Source organism: Macaca nemestrina, chromosome 19, assembly GCF_043159975.1.
Source record: "Macaca nemestrina isolate mMacNem1 chromosome 19, mMacNem.hap1, whole genome shotgun sequence".
NCBI classification, from domain to species: domain Eukaryota; kingdom Metazoa; phylum Chordata; class Mammalia; order Primates; family Cercopithecidae; genus Macaca; species Macaca nemestrina.
Genome location: NC_092143.1, coordinates 43,099,789 through 43,127,128, shown reverse-complemented (window position 1 = coordinate 43,127,128; position 27,340 = coordinate 43,099,789). Strand labels below are relative to the sequence as shown.

At 47.8% G+C, this 27,340-nt stretch overlaps 1 protein-coding gene across 8 annotated transcripts in view; it reads left to right on the top strand.

Annotated features, from left to right (window-relative positions):
• The window catches only part of LOC105489378 (cap binding complex dependent translation initiation factor), a 339,061-nt gene that overhangs the window by 116,566 nt on the left and 195,155 nt on the right, over positions 1 to 27,340 (top strand). For all 8 annotated transcript variants that reach the window (XM_011754139.3, XM_011754136.3, XM_071085394.1 and 5 more), the window contains 3 exons: positions 16,243 to 16,316; positions 16,925 to 17,029; positions 22,793 to 22,868. In XM_011754139.3, coding sequence (XP_011752441.1) covers positions 16,243 to 16,316; positions 16,925 to 17,029; positions 22,793 to 22,868 — 255 coding nt within the window. The remainder of the gene's footprint in view (positions 1 to 16,242; positions 16,317 to 16,924; positions 17,030 to 22,792; positions 22,869 to 27,340) is intronic.

Genomic DNA, 27,340 nt, shown 5'->3' with positions numbered 1-27,340 from the left:
GGAGTTCGAGTTCGAGACCAGCCTGGCCAACGTGGTGAAACCTTGTCTTTACTAAAAATACAAAAATTGCTCATGGACCTGCTCCAAGATGGCCAAATAGGAACAGCTGTGGTCTGCGGCTCCCAGCATGATCGACACAGAAGACGGGTGATTTCTGCATTTCCAACTGAGGTACCTGGTTCATCTCATTGGGACTGGTTGAAGAGTGGATGCAGCCCACGGAGGGTGAGCCGAAGCAGGGTGGGGCGTTGCCTCACCCGGGAAGCACAAGGGGTTGGGGGATCTCCCTTTCCTAGCCAAGGGAAGCCGTGACAGATGGTACCTGGAAAAACGGGACACTCCCACCCAAATACTGCACTTTTCCAACAGTCTTAGCAAACAGCACACCAGGAGATTATATCCCGCGCCTGGCTCGGTGGGTCCCATGCCCACAGAGCCTTGCTCACTGTTAGTGCAGCAGTCTGACATTGACCTGCAAGGCAGCAGCCCTTGAGGGGGAGGGGCGTCGACTATTGCTAAGGCTCGAGTAGGTAAACAGAGCAGCTGGGGAAGCTCGAACTTGGCAGAGCCAACCACAGCTCAGCAAGGCCTGTTGCCTCTGTAGACTCCACCTCTGGGGGCAGGGCATAGCTGAACAAAAGGCAGAAGAAACTTCTGCAGACTTAAATGTCCCTGTCTGACAGCTCTGAAGAGAGCAGTGGTTCTCCCAGTATGGTGTTTGAGCTCGGAGAATGGACAGACTGACTCCTCAAGTGGGTCCCTGACCCCTGTGTAACCTAACTGGGAGACACCTCCCAGTAGAGGCCGACTGACACCTCATGCAGGCGGGTGCCCCTCTGGGACGAAGCTTCCAGAGAAAAGATCAGGCAGCAGTATTTGCTCTTCTGCAATATTTGCTGTTCGGCAGCCTCTGCTAGTGATACCCAGGCAAACAGGATCTGGAATGGACCTCCAGCAAACTCCAACAGACCTGCAGCTGTGGGACCTGACTGTTAGAAGGAAAACTAACACACAGAAAGGAATAGTATCAACATCAACAAAAAGAACACCCACACCAAAACCACATTTGTAGGTCACCAACATCAAAGACCAAAGGTAGATAAAACCTCAAAGATGTGGAGAAACCAGAGCAGAAAAGCTGAAAAATCTAAAAACCCGAGCGCTTCTTCTCCTCCAAAGGATTGCAGCTCCTCGCCAGCAACAGAACAAAGCTGGATGGAGAATGACTTTGATGAGCTGACAGAAGTAGACTTCCAAAGGTCGGTAATAACAAACTTCTCCTAGCTAAAGGAGGATGTTCAAACCCATCATAAGGAAGCTAAAAACCTTGAAAAATGATTAGATGAATGGCTAACCAGAATAAACAGTGTAGAGAAGACCTTAAATGACCTGATGGAGCTGAAAACCATGACATGAGAACTACTGATGCATACACAAGCTTTAATAGCAGATTTAATCAAGTGGAAGAAAGGGTATCAGTGATTGAAGATCAAATTAATGAAATAAAGTGAGAAGAGAAGTTTAGGGAAAAAAGATAAAAAATGAACAAAGCCTTCAAGAAATATGGGACTATGTGAAAAGACCAAATCTATGTTTGGTTGGTGCACCTGAAAGTGAAAGGGAGAATGGAACCAAGCTGGAAAACACTCTTCAGGATATTACCCAGGATAACTTCCCCAACCTAGCAAGGCAGGCCACCATTCAAATTCAGGAAATACAGAGAACATCACAAAGATACTCCTCGAGAAGAGCAACCCCAAGACACATAATTGTCAGATTCACCAAGGTTGAAATGAAGGAAAAAATGTTAAGGGCAGCCAGAGAGAAAGGTCAGGTTACCCACAAAGGGAAGGCCTAAGACTAACAGTAGATCTCTCAGCAGAAACTCTACAAGCCAGAAGAGAGTGGGGGCCAATATTCAATATCCTTAAGGAAAAGAATAAAAAAAAAATTTTTTTTTCACCCGAGAATTTCATATCCAGCCAAACTAAGCTTCATAAGTGAAGAAGAAATAAAATCCTTCACAGACAAGCAAATGCTGAGAGATTCTGTCACCACCAGGCCTGCCTTGCAGGAGCTCCTGAAGGAAGCACTAAACATGGAAAGGAACAGCCAGTACCAGCCACTGCAAAAACATGCCAAATGCAAAAACATGCCAAAGACCATCAATGCTAGGAAGAAACTGCATCAACTAATGGGCAAAATAACCAGCTAACATTATAATGACAGAATCAAATTCACACATAACAATATTAACCTTAAATGTAGATGAGCTAACTGCCCCAATTAAAAGACACAGACTGGCAAATTGGATAAAGAGTGAAGACCCAACATCAAGACCCATTAGTGTACTGTGTTCAGGAGACCCATCTCACGTGCAGCGACACACATAGGCTCAAAATAAAGGGATGGAGGAAGATCTACCAAGCAAATGGAAAGCAAAAAAAAAAAAAAAAAAAAGCAGGGGTTGCAATCCTAGTCTCTGATAAAACAGGCTTTAAACCAACAAAGATCAAAAGAGACAAAGAAGGCCATTACATAATGGTAAAGAGATCAATTCAACGAGAAGCGCTAACTATCCTAAATATATCTGCCCCTCATACAGGAGCACCCAGATTCATAAAGCAAGTCTTTAGAGGCCTACAAAGAGACTTAGACTCCCACACAATAATAATGGGAGACATTAATACCCCACTGTCAATATTAGACAGATCAATGAGACAGAAGGTTAACAAGGATATCCAGGACTTGAACTTAGCTCTGCACCAAGCTGACCTAATAGACATCTACAGAACTCTCCACCCCAAATCAACACAATATACATTCTTCTCAACACCACATCACACTTATTCCAAAATTGACCACATAGTTGGAAGTGAAGCACTCCTCAGCAAATGTAAAAGAACAGAAATCACAACAAACTGTCTCTCAGACCACAATGCAATCAAATTAGCACTTAGGATTAAGAAACTCACTCAAAACCTCACAACTACATGGAAACTGAACAACCTGCTTCTGAATGACTACTGGGTAAATAACAAAATGAAGGCAGAAATAAAGATGTTGTTTGAAACCAATGAGAACAAAGATAAAACATACCAGAATCTCTGGGACACATTTAAAGCAGTGTGTAGAGGGAAATTTATAGCACTAAATGCCCACAAGAAAAAGCAAGAAAGATCTAAAATCGACACCCTTACATCACAATTAAAAGAACTAGAGAAGCAAAAGTAAGCACATTCAAAAGCTAGCAGAAGGCAAGAAATAACTAAGATCAGAGCAGAAATGAAGGAGATAGAGACACAAAAAAAAACCTTCAAAAAATCAATGAATCCAGGAGCTGGTGTTTTGAAAAGATCAACAAAATTAATAGACCGCTAGCAAGACTAATAAAGAAGAAAAGAGAGAAGAATCAAATAGACGCAATAAAAAATGATAAAGGGGGTATCACCACTGATCCCACAGAAATACAAACTACCATCAGATAATACTATAAACACCTCTATGCAAATAAACTAGAAAATCTAGAAGAAATGGATATTTCCTGGACACATACACCCTCACAAGACTAAGACTAAACCAGGAAGACGTTGACTCTCTGAATAGACCAGTAACAGGCTCTGAAATTGAGGCAATAATTAATAGCCTACCAACCAAAAAAAGTCCAGGACCAGAGGGATTCACAGCTGAATTCTACCAGAGGTACAAAGAGGAGCTGGTACCATTCCTTCTGAAACTATTCCAATCAATAGAAAAAGAGGGAATTCTTCCTAACTCATTTTATGAGGCCAGCATCATCCTGATACCAAAGCCTGGCAGAGACACAACAAAAAAAGAGAATTTTAGACCAATATCCCTGATGAACATCGATGTGAAAATCCTCAATAAAACACTGGCAATCCAGCAGCATATCTAAAAGCTTATCCACCATGATCAAGTGGGCTTCATCCCTGGGATGCAAGGCTGGTTCAACATATGCAAATCAATAAACATAATCCATCACGTCAACAGAACCAACGACACAAACCACACGATTATCTCAATAGATGCAGAAAAGACCTTCAACAAAATTCAATAGCACTTCATGCTAAAAACTCTCAATAAACTAGGCATTGATGGAACGTATCTCAAAATAATAAGAGCTATTTATGAAAAACCCACAGCCAATATCATACTGACTGGGCAAAAATGGAAAACTGGCACAAGACAGGGATGCCCTCTCTCACCACTCCTATTCAGCATACTGTTGGAAGTTCTGGCCAGGGCAATCAGGCAAGAGAAAGAAATAAAGGGTATTCAGTTAGGAAAAGAGGAAGTCAAATTATCTGTGTTTGCAGATGACATGATTGTATATTTAGAAAACCCCATCGTCTCAGCCCAAAATCTCCTTAAACTGATAAGCAACTCTGGCAAAGTCTCAGGATAAAAAAATTAATGTGCAAAAATCGCAAGCATTCCTCTACACCAAGACAGACAAACCGCCAAATTGTGAGTGAACTCCCATTCACAATTGCTACAAAAAGAATACAATACCTAGGAATCCAACTTACAAGGGATGTGAAGAAGGACCTCTTCAAGGAGAACTACAAACCACTGCTCAGCGAAATAAAAGAGGACACAAACAAATGGAAGAACATACCATGCTCATGGATAGGAAGAATCAATATCGTGAAAATGGCCATATTGCCCAAGGTAATTTATAGATTCAATGCCATCCCCATCAAGCTACCAATGACTTTCTTCACAGAATTGGAAAAAACTACTTTAAAGTTCATATGGAACCATAAAAGAGTCTGCATTGCCAAGACAATCCTAAGTAAAAAGAACAAAGCTGGAGGCATCACACTACCTGACTTCAAACCATACTACAAGGCTCCAGTAACCAAAACAGCATGGTACTGGTACCAAAACATAGAGATAGACCAATGAAACAGAACAAAGACCTCAGAAATAGCACCACATATCTACAACCATCTGATCTTTGACAAACCTGACAAAAACAAAAAATGAAAGGATTCCCTATTTAATAAATGGTGCTGGGACAACTGGCTAGCCATATGTAGAAAGCTGAAACTGCATCCCTTCCTTACATCTTATACAAAAATTAATTCAAGATGGATTAAAGACTTAAATGTTAGACCTAAAACCATAAAAACCCTAGGAGAAAACCTAGGCAATACCATTCAGGACATACGCATGGGCAAGGACTTCATGACTAAAACACCAAAAGCAATGGCAACAAAAGCCAAAATAGACAAATGGGATATAACTAAACTAAAGAGCTTCTGCACAGCCAAAGAAACTACCATCAGAGTGAACAGGCAACCTACAGAATGGGAGAACATTTTTGCAATCTATCCATCTAACAAAGGGCTAATATTCAGAATCTATAAAGAACTTTAAAAAATTTGCAAGAAGAAAACAAGCAAACCCCAACAAAAAATGGGCAAAGGATATGAACAGACATTTCTCAAAAGAAGACATTTATGCAGCCAACAGACACATGAAAAAATGCTAATCATCACTGGTCATCAGAGAAATGCAGATCAAAACCACAGTGAGATACCATCTCACACCAGTTAGAACGGCAATCATTAAAAAGTCAGGAAACAACAGATGCTGGAGAGGATGTGGAGAAATAGGAAAGCTTTTACACTGTTGGTGGGAGTGTAAATTAGTTCAACCATTGTGGAGGACAGTGTAGCGATTCCTCAAGGATCTAGAACTAGAAATACCATTTGATCCAATTATCCCATTACTGGGTATATACCCAAAGGATTATAAATCATGCTACTATAAAGATACATGTACATGTATGTTTATTGTGGCACTATTCAGAACAGCAAAGACTTGGAACTAACCCAAATGTCCATCAATGATAGACTGGATTAAGAAAATGTGGCACATATACACCATGGAATACTATGCAACCATAAAAAAGGATGAGTTCATGTCCTTTGCAGGGACATGGATTCAGCTGGAAACCATCATTCTCAGAAAACTATCACAAGGACAGAAAACCAAACACCACATGTTCTTACTCATAGGTGGGAATAGAACAATGAGATCACTTGGACACAGGGTGGGAAACATTATACCCCAGGGCCTGTCGTGGGTGTTGTGGGAAGGGGGTACGGGGAGGGACAGCATTAGGATAAATACCTAATGTAAATGATGAGTTAATGGGTGCAGCAAACAAACATGGCACATGTATACCTATGTAACAAACCTGCACGTTGTGCACGTGTACCCTAGAATGTAAAGTATAATTTAAATAATAATAATAATAATAATACACAAATTTGCTGGGTGTGGTGGCTTGCACCTGTAGTCCCAGTAACTCGGGAGGCTGAGGCAAGAGAATCGCTTGAACCCAGGAGACCGAGGTTGCAGTGAGCCGAGATCATGCCACTTGCACTCCAGCCTGGGCCATAGAGCAAGACTGGAAAAAAAAAAAAAAAAAGCCAGAGTGACTGCATGAGGCCCCAGGAAGCAGAAAGCAGGGTGCAGGCCAAGAATCCTGTTTTCCCTACTCTCAGCTCAAACCAGACACCCTGTCCCGCAGCTAGCTCCCCTGGGAACCCCGTGTCCGTGAAGTGAGAGAACCGTATTAGGGTCAGGCTTGCCTCTTGGCCCTCATGGAATCTGGAAGGACATCCTGAACTGAGAAGGATGTGGACTGTGACTGGGAGTCCTTTGGGGAGCAGGGACAACATCACCTTTACCTCTCTCATGCCCAGAGCTGGGTCCTGCACAGCCCAGCTGCTCAATGACTGAGGGTGCACTGTATCTGGGGGTTTCCGTTCAGGAGGCCGGTGCTGAGGGCTGGCCACCTCTGCCCCAGTGTCACCTGATGCAGCAGACCTGCTAGGGAAATCCACACCAGTCTGCCCTAGAATTCTCTAGGGGAAACTTTCCCCATGACTGTCCCAACAATGGAGAGCATCCTCCTGCTGTCCTGTCTCATTCAGCCAGGCTCTGCCTAGTTTCTAAACACTCACAGCCTGGAACTGTCATTACACACATGCCCCCAAATATGGACTTGCACAGCAAAAATCACTGTGCAGTTGTGTATTCATAAAGAAAAGCCAGCAGCTAGAAAGTCTGTTGTTTTCACTGCATCTGACTTTGTATGTTTTTCTACCATATAGCAACTCACTCTCACCTTGTTGCATTCACGCATGCGTGGAGACCGCGGCCTCACTGCGTACCCACTCACATTCCATAAACGCTCTCTCTTCACTGCAGATGATGCACTTCCTCCACCAGCACTGCCTTCCCAATCATTGACAAAGATAGGTGAGGAGAATCCAGAAGCTTACAGGGGAGGGATACGTTCCTGCTTTATGCAAATCTCTGCAGTAGTGTCAGTTTACCTGACTGAATAGAGTAACTACATGCACAGTGTGCAGTGGTTAGAGCGTGGCCTCTGGGCCACACGGTCTGTGCTCGCATCCTGGTAACTGGCTCCACGAACATGGGCAGGTGCTCTGTGGCTCAGTCTCCCCATCAGTAAAATGGGGATGGTGATCATACCATCTGCTTCTTAGCGTTGTCGTAACAGTGTCATGCTTGGGTGGTGCTGGCACATACTGCATGCTGGGTCAATATCTCCTATTGTCATCATCTTTATTCTTGGCCCTTTCAGGAGTCTGACCTCCCCTGAGCTGGGGATGTCTCTGGGGCCTTCCCAGAGACAGCTTCAGTTGCCCTTCCCACAAGCAGGCTGTTTGTATTTTCTTTTCCACATGGCTTGAAGTGCTCATTATCCCTCTGCGACCTATTCTGCCAGCAGTATGGTGCATCCTGGCATGGGGCCCCTAATTGCCAGTAAAAGGGACTGTCGCAAAGGATTCAGCAGTTTAAGTGCTAAGAACAACCCACTGAAAAGGATGATTGTTTTTGATAAGGCGTCTCAGAACCTTGGCATTTCAGCAACCTGGGGGGCAGGGCCTGGGTGCTCTCAGGGCTGGAGAGGACGCTGTGCTCAGAGGGAAGCTGTGGTTACCAGGGCCAACCATGGAATTGCCAACTGGAGAATGTTCTTTAAGAGGCCACTGAGGTTTTGATGGATAGCTGACAGTGCCTGGCCACTGAGTCTGTACGAAGAAATATTTAATGCATGACCCTGGGTCCCAAGGCTAGGATGAGGGGTGAATGGGCAGGAAGATACAACAAGGAAGTGGAGCCACAGTTCCCACCATCAAAAGGGGAGAGAGTTAACAGAAAGTGTGTTAGCTGAGTATTTCCCAAAGGGGGTTCCATGGAACCCTAGGCCTGCAAAATTCTCTGTGAAATGAAAAGGAAGAGTGGGATAGATTTCTAGCCAAAAAAGCTTGGGAAAGAAATATTGCATATTCCACTTCCACATATATGAAGAATTAACATCCACTGAAGAAGTTCTGCAATAAAATTTTCAACATCTTAACAATTTTCTACATTTTAATAATGTATTAGCAGGCTTATCATTCAGTATATACCAAACATCTGACTATATAATCTTTTTGAATTTTTTCCCTGTTAAAACTTGAACATTTTGAGGAATAAGGAATGAGGACCATTTAGAGGAATGAGGCTTTCTGAAAGCATCGTCTGTGAACCATCCCAGCTACACTAAATTTAAACCACCAACCCTGCCTTCTCTGAGTGATTCTGATGCACACTGACATTTAGAACCAGGGGATTGTTGCTTCCAGAGGAGCACCCCAGGGAGCTCTGCAGTAGAACAATGATGAGAGGAATCAGCTCTGCACGGGAGTGTGCAGGGTACGTGCTGTGAACGGCGTGTGCTATGGGGTTCGTGGGGTGTGGGCTGCTGAGGAGGCTGCAGAGCTGCAGGGAGGAAGAGTCCCCACCTAGATCCTAGCAGGAAGGAAGACCCGTGGGAGTGAGAGGGTGTGGAGAGAACATTCTTTTGTTTTCACTGAGTCCAGGAAGAGTATAGTAGTCCGAAGTGAAATATGACTCCATACACGCTGCAGCTCTGTGTGCCCTAGAGCCCCATCGCAGATGGACAGGATCCGAGCCACACACCCTGCACGTTACCCATGTGGTCGCAGGAAGCTGAAGCGTTGGACTTGAGAGGCAAGTCCAACGCTTGCCTGGGATGAGCCGAGCTTGCGTCCCCTTCTTCTCTGTCCTCAGCTTGACAGCCACCTCTCTATGTGGGTCCTCAGTGTGAGCCCGAGGTGAGGTGGTGGGAGAGAGAGGTGGGTCTGTTTCCTGGTGAGAAGTTCCAGAACTCAGGTACAGTCTGCCTGTGAGAGGTCTGCCTGCAGGCACCTGCCTTCCTGCTTCTCTGACTTCTCTGGCTTCTTTGGACATTTGAGGGTTTGTAGAACAGGTGACACATGCATGTGTATGTGTGTGTGGTACATGTATGTTTGAGTGTGATGTGTATGTGTGGGGTGTCTATGTGTGTGTATGTGTGCATGGTGTGTATGTGGGTGTGGATATGTGTGTGTGTGTATATGCCTGTGTGCATGGTGTGTATATGTGTCTTGTAGTATGTATATGTGTATGGTCTACATGCATGTTGTGTGTGGTGTGTGCCTGTATGTGTGGTGTGTATAGTATGCATGCAGTGTGTGATATGTGCATATAGTTGTAGTATACATGTATACCACATGTACCTGTATGTGTGGTGTGTATAGTATGCAGGCAGTATGTGATATGTGCATATAGTTGTAGTATACATGTATATCACATGTATATATGTGGTGTGTGCATGTGTGTGTTTGGTGTGTGTTGCGTATATGGGTGTGATGTGGATGTGTATGGATGGATGTGTATATGTATTGTGTAAGTGTGATATATGTATGCATGTATGCATGTGGTATATACATATATGTGTGTGGTGTATACATGTGTATATGCACGTGTGGCACATATTGTGTGGATGTGTGGATGTGTCTGCGTGGTATGTATATGCATGTGTGGTGTATACATGTGTATATGCACGTGTGGCACATATTGTGTGGATGTGTGGATGTGTCTGTGTGGTATGTATATGCATGTGTGGTGTATACATGTGTATATGCACATGTGGCACATATTGTGTGGATGTGTGGATGTGTCTGTGTGGTATGTATATGTATGTGTGGTGTATACATGTGTATATGCACGTGTGGCACATATTGTGTGGATGTGTGGATGTGTCTGTGTGGTATGTATATGCATGTGTGGTGTATACATGTGTATATGCACGTGTGGCACATATTGTGTGGATGTGTCTGTGTGGTATGTATATGCATGTGTGGTGTATACATGTGTATATGCACGTGTGGCACATATTGTGTGGATGTGTGGATGTGTCTGTGTGGTATGTATATGCATGTGTGGTGTATACATGTGTATATGTATGTGTGGCACATATTGTGTGGATGTGTGGATGTGTCTGCGTGGTATGTATATGTATGTGTGGTGTATACATGTGTATATGCACGTGTGGCACATATTGTGTGGATGTGTCTGTGTGGTATGTATATGCATGTGTGGTGTATACATGTGTATATGTACGTGTGGCACATATTGTGTGGATGTGTGGATGTGTCTGTGTGGTATGTATATGCATGTGTGGTGTATGCATGTGTGGTGTATACATATGTATATGCACGTGTGGCACATATCGTGTGGATGTGTGGATGTGTCTGTGTGGTATGTATATGCATGTGTGGTGTATACATGTGTATATGCACGTGTGGCACATATTGTGTGGATGTGTGGATGTGTCTGCGTGGTATGTATATGCATGTGTGGTGTATACATGTGTATATGCACGTGTGGCACATATTGTGTGGATGTGTGGATGTGTCTGCGTGGTATGTATATGTATGTGTGGTGTATACATGTGTATATGCACGTGTGGCACATATTGTGTGGATGTGTGGATGTGTCTGTGTGGTATGTATATGCATGTGTGGTGTATACATGTGTATATGCACGTGTGGCACATATTGTGTGAATGTGTGTGGATCTGTCTGTGTCTAGTGTGTATATGCATGTGTGTGGTATGTATGTGTGTATGTGTGTCTGTGGCATGTGTACATGTATGCATATGTAGCATGTGTGTGTGTCAGGGGCTGCCAAGGTTTGAAGGCTGAAGTTCAGGACCTAAGAAGGGGGCTATCCAGGCACTTGTATGACTGTAAGCATTTGTCTGGCTCCAGAGCCATGTGGCAGGGCTGGGTGACAGAGTGGCCACTTGGGTGCTCTCAGCCCAGGGCAAGCGGGCCCTGAGGATGGGCATATGAAGCCATTGGGCTCCTGGTTGTCCAGTTTAGCTTGGCAGTGAATAACTCTGTTGAGTGAAGCCTGGTTCCCTGGGCACTGCCTGGGCCACCACCTCAGCATCAAGGGACAGCAAAGGAAAGCTCTGCAGTTGAGACTCTTCCTGCTCTGGGCTGAGGCTGGAAGGAGATGGATGTCTTCTCCATGTGCCAGGCTATTTCTCCAGCCCCTGTTGATGAAAGTTTGCCTTTAGTGGTTATATGCTTGTCTTGTGCCATTGAAACAAACTCCAAGGAGGTGTCCAGATTCTTTTTTTTTTTTTTTTTTTTTTTTTTTTGAGATGGAGTCTCGCTCTGTCGCCCAGGCTGGAGTGCAGTGGCCGGATCTCAGCTCACTGCAAGCTCCGCCTCCCGGGTTTATGCCATTCTCCTGCCTCAGCCTCCCAAGTAGCTGGGACTACAGGCACCCGCCACCTCGCCCGGCTAGTTTTTTGTACTTTTTAGTAGAGACGGGGTTTCACCGTGTTAGCCAGGATGGTCTCGATCTCCTGACTTCGTGATCTGCCCGTCTCAGCCTCCCAGAGTGCTGGGATTACAGGCTTGAGCCACCGCGCCCAGCCCAGATTCTTGATATGCACTGCAGTTCTTGTATCAAGTAGAGTGGTAATAAAGAGCGTGGCCCCGGTGTCCAAGGTGTTGCCCTATACCTACTTCTCCAGAGACTCAGCTTCTCGTCTGCCAGGCCCCTAGTCTTTGTGGTGCTCTTCTTCCTGATATTCAGACAGAGAGGCCTGATGCCTTGCCCACCACTCTCCTCTGCATGTCCAGCTCAGTGGCTGGGGTCCTCATTCTTCTCAGTGCTGTCACCTCCACCTGCTGCTCCTCTAGGGCTGCTGAGTTTCACAGCTCTGGGGGTGCCGTCCACATGATATTCTTTCCTGGAGCTGTGACCCCCAGTGCTCCCGGGGGCTGTGCAAAGATGGGGCCTGGCTCCTTGGTTTTTAAAGGGCTCACCATGCTGGCACTTCTGTTCCTCAGCTCTGAGAATCAGAGTTGCAGTCATCACAGGGGAGGGAATGAGGCAGGAGGCAGGTTAGTGTGAGAGATAATAAGACTCAAGTCTTGTGGCAAAGGAGAAGTGAGACCCGGCCCAAAGGCCCAAGGTGACCTGAGGGGCAGAGCGACAGAGGAAGGAGAAGCAGCCTGGTGCAGAGCTTTCCAGCCTGGGGAAGGAGATGGTCCGTGGCTCACACAGGAGTCAGGAGGCTGAGTTGCAGGGCGGGGGTGGCTCAAGGAGTATGGTGTGTGCTGGGAATGGCAGAGATATTGCTGGGTTTCTTGGCATTTAAATACGGATTTAGGCTCTTGATATCATTCAGGGATATGTTCTCTGAGTTGTAAGGAGTTGTGAGGGTTCAATGAGGAAAATGTGTGAGTCCGTCACCTGTGATGTGTGTTGGTTGCGTGACTGCCATGGCTCTTGGAGGAGCACTGGTTGCCACTGTGACTTCAGCACCTGCTCCCCAGCTGGGCCATGGCCCCTCTCCCCAGGCTCCTGTTTCTCGCCCCCAACACAGAGAAGGCAGCAGCTGATCACAAGGCTGTTCTGCAGATGCAGAGAAGGATGGGATTCCTCTGTACAGAATAAACACACACATGCAGGCGCAGCTTCTGCCCTGGCTCTTTCCCTCCCATCAGCCAGGAGCACATTTCCCTGACCCCAAGAATCTGGAAGTCCAGAGATTGGTCGGTCCCCCACCAGGGATACTGCTTTGGAAATGCCCAAGTTTGCCCTGCCCAGTCACCTCCCTTAGCCCAAGGGTAGTGCCGCCTCCTCCAGGCAGAGAGGTTCCTGCCAGCTCTCTGCACAGGGGCATTGGCCCCCTCACAGCTGCTGCTAGTGACTGTTACTGTGACCTGTCCTCCCTCCCTGCCAGTTGAGGAATAGTAGCTGAGATGCCAACCTCCAGACCAGGAGGGAGAGTTATGTGCCCATCTGTACTGACCTTCAACTGCCTTCAAGGTGAATCACCCTTTTCCTGGAAGATGCTTTGCACTTCTGGGTTTGGCCATGACCTTCTCTACATAGTTGCTCTCTCTCTCCACCCATGTTTCTGACTCTTTAGGGGCCTTAAGGGCCTCAGATCCTAGGACAGTACATCAATCTTGACATCCTAATCTCGAGTCAGTCTTTCAGCCACAGAGGCAGTAGGGGCACGCTTCCTCCCGTTACAGAGTGGCATCCCTTAGATCAGTTGGCAGGAATCCGAGCTGGCCCTCCTGTGTGCCTGGCTTGGCCACTGTGGGGGCACGAAGAGAAAGAGGCAGTCCGGTGGAGAAGATTACAGTCTACTTGGGGAAGGTCCAACACTCATGTAAGAGAGCAGTGACCAAGAGGTGATCCACTGAAGCTGAATTTATAGACGCCAGAGAACATTGGGTATTTAACAGGTCAGGGATCAGGGAAGACACGTGTGGAGAAGGAGGGACTTCAGGTCACTGAGCTGAAGGAGGAAAATGAACAGTATGCTGAATGAGGTATGCAATAGATGCTTTGGAAGCAAGAGTTTTGTATGCATGTTTGATTATTTTTATATTTGCTTTCGATGTCATTTTTGGCTGCTATCCCCAATGACAATTACATTCGAGGCCCAGGAGGGGGTTGTGAACAAGCCAGTCAACATCTCGGGAGGCAGGGGCTGTCCCCTTGGGGGTTGTGTGATAGAAGGTGAGTCTTTCCAGCTGACCTGGAGTTTCAGAGTTGCATTTGGAGCAAGCAGGACCCCAGGAGTTGGAATGGGGAGGATGTGAGGCAACTTGAAGAAAAGGGAGAGAGGGTGATCCTAGAACATTAGGGGTCACCTGCTTGGAGGACTGGCAACCATGCTGTAATTGATTAGTGATGTCTGCCACTGGCAGCAGAGGGGATGGTAGCAGAACACATGCCAGTCAGAAGGAGCCCATCTACAGGGCATGGTATTTCACTCTGGGATCTCTTTATTTAAATATGAAGCATCTGAAGTCCAGACTGGTGAAGTGACTTTGCCGAGGTCACACAGCTTATTGAGGCAAAAAGAAAACACATGTTTAAAGAAGATGGTGAAAATCACTTGCAGTATATGTCAGGAGCACTGAGCTTCCAGCTCTGGGGAACCCAGGGGGTCCCTGCCATCAAGGGCCCACTATCTCCTGCGGGAGAGAGGTCACTACAGGAAATAGAAGTGAGAGCTGCAAGAGGCTGGCTCTGCTACTGTAAGTCCCCCACACAGATGGCAAGTTCAGGGCAGAGCGAGGTGACTGCAGTTTGGGAGGCCAGAGGCGCTTCCTGGCTGAGCCAAGCTTTGACAGATGGGGCACATTTGGAGAGGGCAAGAGGGGAGGAAGGCCCAGTTGACAGGCCACGGTCAGAAGCGAAGGGGATTGCGGGGATGGGAAAGGAAAGGCGTGGGGAGGAAGCACCCAAGGCTATGGCGGCCCTGAATAAATGTGACTGATCTGCTAGAAAGGATTGTGCAAGCTCTCGGGGCATCCTGGAATGAGGAAGTTTCGAGTTACTTAGAACTGCAGGCTGCAGGCTGCTGGTGCCCAGAGGGAGGGACCAGTCCTCCTGTTATCAATGAGACCCAGGAAGGCTGAGGGACTTGCCCAGAGTCAGACAGCCCAGGTGGTTCTCCCCAGAGAGTCCCCTTGTCCCTTTGACTCCATGAGCCCTCCACCTCTCCTCCAGACTCTCATTACCTCCTGCCTCCTGTCTGTGGGGGCTGGAGTGCCTGGCCCCTTCTGCTTGGAGGCTGGACTGTCCAGCCTTTCCGGTTTTTGTGCCCTCTCCTTCTAGTTAATTAAAGCTGCTCACTCTCTGTCACTCTCTCTCTGGAAAGTAGATTGGTTTCCCCTTCCAGTTACTATCTGAGTTCTTTCACTATACATTCGTTAGTTTGCCTGTTCCTGAACATAATTGGTTCTCTTTTGCATCTGGGTTCTTTTATTCCCTGTATGCTTGTGATATTTATTCATATTGTTGCATGTTATTTTACTTTGTGCTCACTGCGGTGTAATACTCCAATATGTGAACATACCACTGTTTATTTATCGAATCAGCCGATGACAGGCATGTGGGTGTTCTCCAGTTTGGAGCTGTAATGGCTGATGCTGCTGTATACGCTTTGTGTACATGTCTTTTGGTGAGCCTCTGGGCACATTTCTGTGTGTTTGTACCTGGGAGTGAATTTCTGGGTCATACGGCATGCACACGTTCAGCTCGGGTGGATGTGGAAGTATTGTTTTAAAGAGTGTGACGATGGAAACCAGATTACAGGGGTAAGAAGGGCTGGAGGGCATCACGCGTGGTCAGGGGGTTGGAGAATTTGCCAGGGAGCTCGGCAGCCGGAGAGCAAAGAAACCAAATCGTAGAAGCTGCATTGAGTAAAGAGGTTTCTGTCACATTGAGTAAAGAGGTTTCTGTCACATTGAGTAAAGAGGTTTCTGTCACATAGGGAACACTGGAGGATCAGTTTGACTTGGAGAAATTCAGTTGCTGGTGTAGCCTTGGTCGGTTGGGGACTTCTGGGGAGTAGGACTGAACTGTGAAGGAAGGCAGCCTCCATGGGCTCCCCAGTGGGCCTGACTCTGCAGAGCCCCTGCCTGGGGAGAAGCCGCTGCCATCAGGCTGGCAATGGTGATGGTGGCTCTGGTGGTACAGAGCCCCTGCTGGGTGTAGAGGCTTTGAGGAGAGAGCCATGGGCTGGGGGCAGCAGGGGCCTGGACCCTTCTGTATACATCTACAAAACCTCAGTGAAATGAGGGCCCATGCCTGGGGGGAGGCCAGAAGACCCCCAGGCAGTCCCCGACTCTGACTGGGTGCACCAGCTGCCATACTCACTTGGGGGCTCACTCCAGCCTCCCAGCCACCCAGGGAGACAGGGAGGCTTCTACCGCCCTCTCAGGCCCAGGCCCCGTGTTCTCAGCATCCTGGCTGAGCAATTAATGTCAGCCCTTTCACCCCCATCTCTTCCAGAATGGCAGCAAAGACAGCTCTCTGGACATGCTGGGCACGGACATCTGGGCGGCCAACACCTTCGATTCCTTCAGGTAACCTCCTCCTCCTCCTTCCCTGTGGTGTGAGGTCCAGCCAGGGACCCTAGCCTCCTTGGGGGGCTGAGTGAAAGCTGATGGTTCATGAGCAAGAGGCGGAGAGAAGCAGAGCAGGGGATGTAGGAAGGATGGGGTGGAAAGAAGGAGGCTGGAGAGAGGAGGCGGTGAGTGTCAGAGAAGACAGTGGAGGCATGGGGAGGGCCCTCGGGATGGGGCTGCAGAGGCTGGGCCCCGCTTCCCACTTGCCTGCCTCATCTACCTCAGGGTGGCCGGGTCGTCACTTTGAGCTACTTGTCAGAGGCTGGAGAACAGCATTTGGCCCCTTGCTCTCCCCAGCCTTCCTCAAATGTGGGCACGAAAAGACACTCAGGTGTTGCAGAGGCCACTGTGCAATGGGCACCAGGTCCGCACTTGTTTCATAAGTATACACTTTCCATGGCAGGGTGATGAAAGTGAGGGGTGGCACCTGGGGCTCCATTCTGAGTGAGGGTCCCCGCCTGGCCCCTGGCGGCCCCTTTCTGCGGGTCTGCTCTGCCAGGTTTGCCCTGGCCCAAACGGGGCTGTTGCCCTCTTGTCTCGATTTCTCACCCTCCCTCGCCCTCTAGTGGTGCCACCTGGGACCTGCAGCCAGAAAAGCTGGACTTCACCCAGTTCCACCGGAAAGTCCGACACACGCCCAAGCAGCCCCTGCCACACATCGACCGCGAAGGGTAAGGGGTGCCGGGACTCTTACACAGGGAGAGGTGGGGCAGGGGACGGGAGTGGTCTTTGCCTCCATAGGGAGGCTGCTCTGCTGCACAGGGGACTCAGGTGGCTAATGCCCCGGCATGCTCTTCCTATGTGGCCCAGAGCTGCAGGCTCACTGACTCCTCCCGGAATCCCTCCATTCCCCTCTGCCCAGCCCCCTCTAGCCAAGCCATCCCCACCTGCTCCTGATGGCCCACAGTGGCCCTGCTTGTCAGTAATCCAGGCCAGTGCAGCAGAATCACCTGGGCAGTGGCACAGAGGACAGGCCCACCCCGGAGTCTCTGATTCCGTAGGCTCAGACTGAGGATGTGTGTTTCTAACAAGTTCTCCAGCAGGTGCTGATGCTGGTCCAGGGACCACACTTGGGGAACCCCCAGTGTCGTGCCTGATTTTACGCTGGCTTTTCTCACCCTCTATGACTTTGTGTGTCAGTGTTGCCCTCCCCTTTCAAAAGTGGTGTCAGGGCCTGGGCCAACCTCAGGACAGGAATGTGACTCCAGCCAGACACAGTGGTGTGGAACAAATGGCTGCTACTTCTTTTATAGTTTTATATAATTTTTATTGAGGCAGAATTCTTATACTATAAAATTAACCATTGTAAAGTGTTGAATCCACTGGCATTTAGTATGCTCGCCCTGTTGTGCAACTACCATGTCTATCTAGTTCTGAAACATTCTCATCATCCCAATATAAAACCCTATACCCACTAGGCAATTATTCCCCATCCCACCACCACCCCTAGCCCCTGGCAATCACCAATCTGCGTTCTGTTTCTATGAATTGATCTATTTTGGATACTTACAGAAACGGAGTCATATGTGACTTCTTGGGCCTGGCTTCTTTCCCTTGGCATGTTTTTGAGGTTCATTCATTGTAGCATGTATCAGAACTTTATTCCTTTTCATGGCTGAATACTATTCCATTGTATGGATATACCACAATTTGTTTACCCATGCATCTGTCAATCCTTACTTGGGTCGTTTCTACCTTTTGGCTATTGTCAAAAATACTGCTGTATCTGTTTGAGTCCTTGCTTGTAATTACTTGGGTATATACTTAGGGGTGGAATTGCTGGGTCATATGGTAATTCTGTTGAACTCTTTGAGGAACTGTCATACTGTGTTCCATAGCAGCTGAATATTCTGCATTCATACCAGCCACATATGAGATTCCAATTTCTCCACATCCCCACCAGCACTTGTGCTTTCTTTTCTTCTTGGTTTTTGTTTGTTTGTGTTTTATTATGATACTGATGACCCTTACTTTTCCTTCCAGCCCTCCCCTGCTCACTCTTGTCTCCCTTTCACTGCAGATCTAAGTATTAGTGACTTCATTGGACACTATACTACATCTCACATGTCTTCCTGCTGCTATATTTGTCCCACCCAACCTCTCCTCTTGGCAGCACTGGTCCCATTGTAGTGTAATGAGCAACAACCCGTGGAAAGCAATGGGCTCATTCCTACTTTAGAGATGAGGAAAACAACACTCAGAGAAGCAAAGTGACTTGCCTGAATAACAGAGCCATCATTTAAGGCCAGGCCTCTGACACCGTCCAACCCCTAGTTCATCACATCAGGGTATTCTTAACCTCCTTAAAATTTTCTGCAAATTTGTATGTGTGCTTTCACACGTGTGTGTTGCTGGGGAGAGGCCCATCACTTGCATCAGACTCTCCCGGGAGACACCAGCCTCTCACACACCTCCTTTTTTCATTTCTCTGCCTGTTGTGGGTTCCATTTCTCTTTGGATGACGAGGGAGAGATGGCTTTGCGCATGGAGGCACCAGTTAAGATGGAGCATAGGAGAGACAGAGCTGCGAGGCTCCCGACCCTGCCTTACCCCATCCACCCTGCACACTGCCTGCTCAGACCACTCATTCAGTTGCAGGGAGGCCATGCTCCTTCCAGGCTACTGAGCTGCCCAGAGCTGGGCCTCCACACTTCTGTGCTTAGGAAGGATGGCCTTACCTACCTTATATAGCAGGTCAGCTTCAGGAAGGGGTTGTGAGCAAAGGTGATGCTTGCCCTGTGTCCTGTTGTAGCAGTGCAGTGGAGCTCGGGTATGCCACAGGAATAGGAGCAGGATTTTGCTTTTCTCAAGTTCAGTGTAGCTAGTCTGTCACTAGACCTGCTGGGTCCCTGCATGGTGCTGGATTCCAGGAAAGTAGACATACACAAACACACACACACACACACACACACAAGTATACAATATAGTCCCTGCCCAGAAGGACTGTTCCATCTTCTGGGAAAAGGAGACATGAACCCATTCATGATGGAGACCGTGTAGGGGAAGAAAGACTAGATTATGTGGTGTAGACATATAGACTAGACTATGCAGTGTAGACATATAGACACTAGGAAGTATAAAGTGTGATGCCTGGTGCAGGGTTAAATAAACTCAATGCAAAAGGGGTTAGAAAGGAGAGCACTTTACAGGTTGAACCATCTGGGAAAGGCTTCAGGAAGGAGACTTCCCTGGACAGCTCCAGTCTCTCCTGTGTGCCCCAGGAGCACACAGCTGGTGAAGTCAGTGGCCTGGGGGGATCGAAGGCCTGGGGGGATCGAAGCGATGGTGCTGCCTCATTGACTACAGGTGCCCGGTGGGGCCTGCATGTTGAAGGCAGGCTTGCCAAAGGTGTCTCACCAGTCCCCAGAAATGAACTAACTTCCTAGCAAAAAAAGTGATGAATGACTATGAAGGAGAGGAATTCCCCTTATGCCAAGGGACTTTGTCTCTTCTGAAGCCAGAGTAACCAGCCACACCTGTGTCACCAGCTGTGGGCCTGAATTCCTTGGCCAGTCTCAGTCTCTCACCAGGAGCCTCCAGAATTGCTGAGAGTCACCTGGGATCTCCCATGGACATCTGGCTCACTAGCCAAAGCCTATCACTCCCAGGTTCCCAGGGAGTCTGAGTGCAGTGTCTGTGGCCACCTCATGGCCAGACCAGGAACTGTGTCCCCCTTAGAGTCCTGTTGTAGTGGGGACACGTTCCACGCGCCAGCCGCTGCAGCCTCCCTGGGATGCAGGTACCACTCAGTTGCCAAGTCTCACTGCAGCCTGTGTTTCCATGGAGGGACAGAAATCAGAGAAGGCTGTTGCCTTGGAAACCCTGTTGGCAGCAGTGACTCAGCTGGTCTGTAGCCACCTTCCGCCCTCCAAACCTGCAGGTCTCCAGGGAGATCTGAGCCCTGACAAGGACAGGCTTCATGGGACAGCAGCCCCCCCTGCAGGCCTCCCCCTGCCCACCCCCAGGGGCGCTGAGGTGAGAACAGAAGGCTGTGTTTGGAGTGTGCTAGGCTGGTGGCCAGCGTGTGCTCGGAGCTCAGCACACGTGGGAGAGTCCTGAGGTGTGTTTTACCCACAGGAGACACTAGGGAGGTGGTGTTAGCCGTTCTAGTCGAGCCAAGTCCGTAGTGCCCTCCTCCCCTATGGCCCAGGCGGGTACAGAACACAGAAGGCTACACGCAGTTGGTGCTTTCACAGGCCAGCCTGTCTGCACCAGGCAGATTGATGAGTTAAGAGATGTTGGATGTTCCAGGCCTTTCTCCACCTGCTCGCCTGTAGCCCCAGCACGTCACAGTTGCGGGGACAGCCGGGGGCCGGGGGAAACGTTTTCTCTTTTCCCTCATGCCTGTTATACCTTGCACACTATTCCCCACCCCAGCTCCACCGTGCCCTTTCCTACCCCTTGCACCCTGACCCACCCCCGACATGCTCCAGCCACAGCAAACTGGCACCACACACGCTCCTAACTCCAGGCCTTTGCCTGCGTCACATCTGCCTGGGACATCCTCCCAAATTCCCTGTGCTTGGCCAGCTCACCTCTCACCTTCCTCCCACCACCCCTCGCCCAGGGCAGTTCTAGACGCTGCTGCTTGGGGTTTCTGCATTGCTCTCCTGCCCCCGACGGGGCACTGGCTTCTGTACCGCAGGGGCTGATTATCCCGCCAGACACCGAGAGGGCCAGTTGTGTGCACCGTTTACACCTGGGTCCCGGACCCTGTCCGGAGCCTGGCACAGAAGCGTTTGGTGAATGGAGAAATGAGCCATTAAATGGGGCTCGGGTCAGCCCCCTGTTCTTCTCTTCCACATAGGCCTTTGCTGGTGTTTGCAGCCAGTTTCTCCTCCTCTGGGTTCCAGGGCGCCTCCCGCCGTAGGACTTTTATGACACTGATCTCGTGCTGCCCCCTAATGGTGCGCAGGCACCCAGCCCTGTTAGAGGAGTTAGGGTTTGTTCTAAGAGCCATCCACTGTCTGAGGGCAGGAACCAAAACTGATTTGTTTTTGTTCACAAGGCCCAAAACAGAAGAGATGCTTGGTAAATATTTAAACAATGAACTAGTTATTCTGAAATGTGAGATTCGCATGAACTCTGCAGCTGGAAAATGACCCAACGCATGGGACATCTCTCACCAATCCTCAGTCAATACCAGTAATAATTGTAACTGACAATATTTACTATGCACCGGCCATGCTCCAGCCCCTGTTCTAAGTGCTTGCCTCATTTATTTAAAACTTATCACCACCCAGAGAGGGAGGAACTGTTATCATCTTCATTTCAATAGATGAAGCAACTAGGAGACCCAGAAACTGAGTAATTTGCATGAGGCTGAGTTGGCTCCAGAATCTATGTCCTTAATTAATCACCTTCCTGCCTCTTTGCCCAAATAACAGCAACAGTATTAGCGGTAATGAAAGTAGTCATAGTAGTAGTAATATATTTACTTCATTATTTATTTTATTATAATTTTGTTATTATTACCAGTATTTACCATTAAACGTATGTGTGTATGTTTAAGATATATTTAATGGTAAATACAGATGATAATACATACACAAGTAATATACACACACATATATATAAACATAAACAAGCTAAGCATTTTATATATATATAAGCTCGGCTATATATGTGTATATGTGTGTGTATATGTACGGTTTACTGTGTGCTGTCACGGTTCTAAGCATCTAAGCGCTCCAGATACATTAATTAATTTAATCCTCCAGCCACCTTAAGATGTTAGACACTATCATCCCCATTGAACAAATGAGGAAACTCATTTGATGACATGAGTACTTATACAGGGTCCCCAGTTGGTAAAGGATGCTGCAGGGATTCAAACCCTGGGAGTCTGGTTTCGGAATCTGCACCCTTAAATATGCCAAAGATTCAGACCTCTGGCCAGGGAGTTGGTGCCAGCCTCTCTGGCCCGTGGGCACACCCACTTACAGAGAACATGAAGATAAAGCATAGACTATCTGAGTGGGCCTGCTGGACTGACCCAGAGTCAAGCCAAGAAGGAAGGAAGCCCTGTTGGGTTTTCTGCTAGGCCCTGCCAGCCTGTGTGACCTTGAGAAAGTTGCTTGGTGTCTCTGTCCACTGATCTTCTGTCCGGTGTAATGGGGCAAGGTGGATGGGCTTTGACAGGTGTTGTGATGAGTAAGGAGCTTAGCTTCTCTGCCCGGAAGGATCAAGGGGAACTCTGGTTCCTCTCCCACCTCCCTCCAGGTTGGTTGTTGCATTAGGGGAGGAGCCCCCACCCCTACCCCTGGCCACCATCTCTAGGGCTGTTTCCTCTAGGTGGGACAGCTGATTCTGCAGGGCTTGAGGGTGGGCAGCACCAGGTATCTGCTGACTGTTCCTCCTCTCCTGCTGGCCGGATGGGACAGGAGGCATGAATGAGCCATCTTTCCAATGCCTTTCTGTCTTTTCTGGTCCAGGTGTGGCAAAGGGAAGCTGGAAGATGGGGATGGCATCAACCTGAATGACATCGAGAAGGTTCTTCCAGCCTGGCAGGTAGGTAGAGAGGCATGTTCTCTGACAGCCCACCCACCCCTGGAGTCTTGATCGCACCCCTGGAGTCTTGATCCTCTTCCTGGACAGGACCTAACCGAAGCACTCCTTCTGGCCCCTTGTTCCAGCAAGGGGTGTAACTGCCTGTATGGTAGTAATAGGTAGGCAGGGCTGGCTACCTGCCATTCTCCAGGGTGTCCCATTGTGATAGTGTGTGTGACAGCCTACTCGGTGATGCTGCAGGTCCTGGTGGCAGGCCTGATGTGCCCTCGAGATGAAATAGACCATGCCCTGGCAACTCAGTGAACTTGGAAGTTTTTGTCCCTTGGCCTGAAGCCTCTCTGCAGGTGAAGTGTCCTGTGGTGTGTTCAGGTGGGACTGGCATGCCTGGAAGAGATTCTTATGTGGCTGGGGCTGTCTTTAGACTTTTGAACAGTGGACTTGCCCTGCTGGCCTCCAGGTGTCTGCTATGCTTGCTCTTTTTTTATTGATTGGGCCTCTTTCCTGGAATCAGGGCCAGGTTCCAGGACAAAGAGGATTCACTCAGTGAATCCAGGTCTCTAGATGCTTATAGTGCTGGACTTTTGGTGGAAACAGCAGGAGTCTAGCTGCTCTCAGGAATGAGACGGGGCCTGCTGCAGGGGTGTAAAAGCAGTGGACCCTCCGCAGTGACTGATCCTGCCACTGCCAGTGACCATGACCTGCCACCACACTCCACTGTGCCACCCTTCCCTTCTCTCCTGATTCTTCTCTTGCTATTTTACCTATATCCATTCATCTCTTCCTGGTGCCTTTGCCATTTTGTTTCTTCTCTGTTCATGCCTTGGGCCTATCAATGAGAGACAATAAGCATACAGTTAAGACCTCAACTATCTGATTATGATGTGCCTTGGTGTGGTGGTTTGCTTCATGTTTCTCCCACTTGGGATTTATTGAGTTTCTTGGATCTGTAGGTTTATAGTTTCATCAAATTTGGAAAATTTTCAGCCACTATTCCTTCCATTTTCCCTCAACCCTGGGGTTCCAATTATATGTATTCTATGCTTCTTCATCTTTTCCCATGGCTCACCAAAGCTCTGCTTGGTTTTTAAAAGTCTTTCTTTACTCTCTGTGTTTCATTTTGGATAGTTTTTATTGCTATGTCTTCAAGTTCACTAATCTTTTATTCCAGTGTGAAATCTACTGATAATCCCATTCAGTATATTTTTCATTTCACATATTATAGTTTTTATCTCCAGAAGGTCATTGTGGGCTTTTTAAAAAATGTATATGTATATCTTCCCTTCCTCATGCTTTCTCTTCTGGAGTATATAGAACCTATTCCCAATAGCTGTTTTAAGTCCTTCTCTACTACTTCTCTCATCCATATAATCTCTGAGTCTATTTCTATTCATTGATTTGTCTGTTGGTTATGGGCCATACCTTTTTTTACATGCTTGGTAATTTGATGTTAAATGTCAGATGTTAGAACCTTTACATTACTGGGTGCTAATTTTTTTTTTATCCCTTTAAATATTTTGGGTTTTGTTCTGGATCACAGTTAAGTTACATAAAAACAGTTTGATCCTTTCAAGACTTGCTTTTAAGCTTTGTTAGGGTAGGAAGACTTTAGTGTAGGACAAATTTTGCTCCACTGCTGAATAAATACCCTTCTGAGATTGCCATCCAATGCTCTGTGTATTAGAAGGTGTTTCCCCCATGGCTGGAGAAACACAAACTTATTTTCAGCCCTATGTGATCTCAGTGGATTGTTCTATCTATTCCTTGCCTCGAAAGTTTCCTTACACATGGACAAATTAATACTCAGCCAAAGACTTGAGAGGCTAAGATTTCTGGATTTCTCTCTGTATGTTGGTCTCTCCTCTCTAGTACTCTGCCTTGCAAATCAAATTATCTTGGACTCCATGGATTTTGAACCCTGTCATCTTAGCTCATTGAGACGACCAGGCCCTGGACTACCCTCCCTGTGTTGCAGACTGGAAACTTTCTGGGAAATGAACTGGGGCACACATAGAGGTCACCTCATTACAAAGAGAAATAAGATGACTTTATTGTGGAGAAACCTGGCAGGCCCCAACGTGGCCAGGTGATCAAGAGAACATCATTAGTGATGGGATGGGTGGACACTGTGTCCCCCTGATGTGCCATACAGAAAACCCAACATCATTTCTTGGATTTTCCTTCCAAGAAAGCACAATCTGAGTCTGGTTGTTTGGAAAGCAGTATAAGGACCACTCTCTATAACTGCCTGGACACAGAAGACAGGGAAAGACTGAGGAAGTCTTCCAGATTGTAGGAGACTGAAGAGGCAAATGACTAAATACAACATGTGTTCCTTGCTGAAATCCTGGACCAGAAGGAAATCCTGACCTTGTTGGTACAGTTGGAAAATGCGATTGGGTCTGTGGGTGGGACAGTGTTGCTTCGACGTCAGTTTCCTGACTTGGAGGCAGTGTGATGGTCATGTGGGCGAGTGTGCTTGACTTTGAGAAATATGCACTATAATGTTTGAGGGATATGGGCCTGGTGTCTGCAGTGTCTTCTCAAATGGTTTATAAAGAGATTGATGATAATGGTATGTAGACACAGAGGGAGAGAGAGGGCAAACATGGGGAGGTGTTAACAGTTGAGGAGGACGTGGATGTTCTTTGTACAGTTCTTGCACTTTTCTATAAATTTGACAGGAAAAAGAATCAGTCAGCAGGGCCGAGGCTGTGACGTATAAGTCACAGGCAGAGTATCAGCTCGTGAAACACCCTCTGGGCTGGATCTGTATTAAATTATCACTGCTAATGGAAAGCTAGCCTTGACGCAAGAGAAAAAAAGGGTAAGGTACTAGGAAGTGACCACTTTATCACTCCATTTCTAAATGCCAAGAGCATTCATCATTGATAGAAGAAGTACATTTGAGAGACCCCGATCTAGGTGAGAAACCAGATGCCCCCTGCATTAGGTAGGGTATTGACCACTTGGTGCCCTTTGAGCCAGAAGCTTGGGAGTCATGGCTGGAAAAGTAGCAGACCTGACATTTAGTGTTGCTTGGTGACTGTTTCCTCATTCCTCTAGGGTACAAAATGGAGGACCTTTGGTTCCTGCTCAGAAGAGAAAGGAGAGCTGGGCTACTGGCTGGGTGGGAAGTTGGCGGTCAAGGGCTTGGTGTCTGGACCCACGCATGGACCCCATGGAATCCCAGCCCTGCCACTGACTAGCCCAGGAGTCTTGGGCTAGTTACTTATTCTCACTCTGCCTCAGTTTCCTCCTCTGTAAGATGAAGGAAATAACCATATCTACTTTATAGGGGGCTGGAAAGATCAAGCACATTCATTCACTCGAGGGCTGAGGGTGGCGCCCAGTGCACAGTGGGTGCTGTGCTGGCCTCTGCTGTAGTTTTTCCCAGGACTCCACACTGCCAGTCAAGCCCCACCTTCTGAGGGTGGACCAGGCTATGGGGGGCCTGCTCTGTTAAGAAGAGGAAGGAGGGGGTGATTTCCTGCCCCTACCCCCCAGGTGAGGTGTTTCTTGGTGAAGAGGGCATTTCTGCTGGTCAGAAGCTCGGATGATGAACCGTGGTTCATGGGTTACCAAGGCCCTGGTTGATTCTTCTCCTGTGCGGCCTTCCAGGCAGTGGAGACAGATTGGACTAGAGGTCAGAAGAATCCACTTCTAGACATTTGCCAGAGCCGTGCGTGTGATCTCACCTCTGTGGGCCTCAGTTTACTCATCAGCGTAATGACACAGTTGTATTAGATCAGAGGTCTGCAATCTGTGAAGCCCTCAAGGTTCTCCTGGGGTGCCCCTGGGTGCTGCTGGGGGAAGTGGGGAGGTGGAAGCAGCAAGCTCCAGGGGCCCCCACTTGGGCCCACCTAGAACTGTTTGGCCGGTGCCTCTAAATCAGGATACTAACATGGTTTCATGTGGAGAAACAATTCTACTGCTAAACAAATTTTGAACATCATCAGACTAAGGTCCCTCTGAGGTTTCACATTCTAGAGTTTTCTTTTTTGTTGTTTTTTTTCAAGGAGTGGTAAATCAGTGAGAATTCTGGGCTCTCCAGGGCCCACATGTTATGCTAAGCTCTTCGGGGTGGCTGGTAGTGGAGGCCTTCACCCACCGTCTCCACCGTCAGGCTGGAGCAGAAGGGCTTTGATATTCGTGTGCACACACACACACTCATTACACATCATCTATCACACACGTACACACGTACACATACCACACACATCAAACATCCACATTACATACCACACATGTACACATACACACTGCACATACCACACACCACACATGTACATGCACACACATATACACTTCACACACATCCCCTCACATCCTATGCACACATACGTACGCCACACATATGCACACACATACGTCACACACATATACACCCATATACACACAGCACACATACACATACCACACGTTTCCATGACGCACACTTTGGACGTGCTTTGCCCTCAGTAAACTGTCAGCAG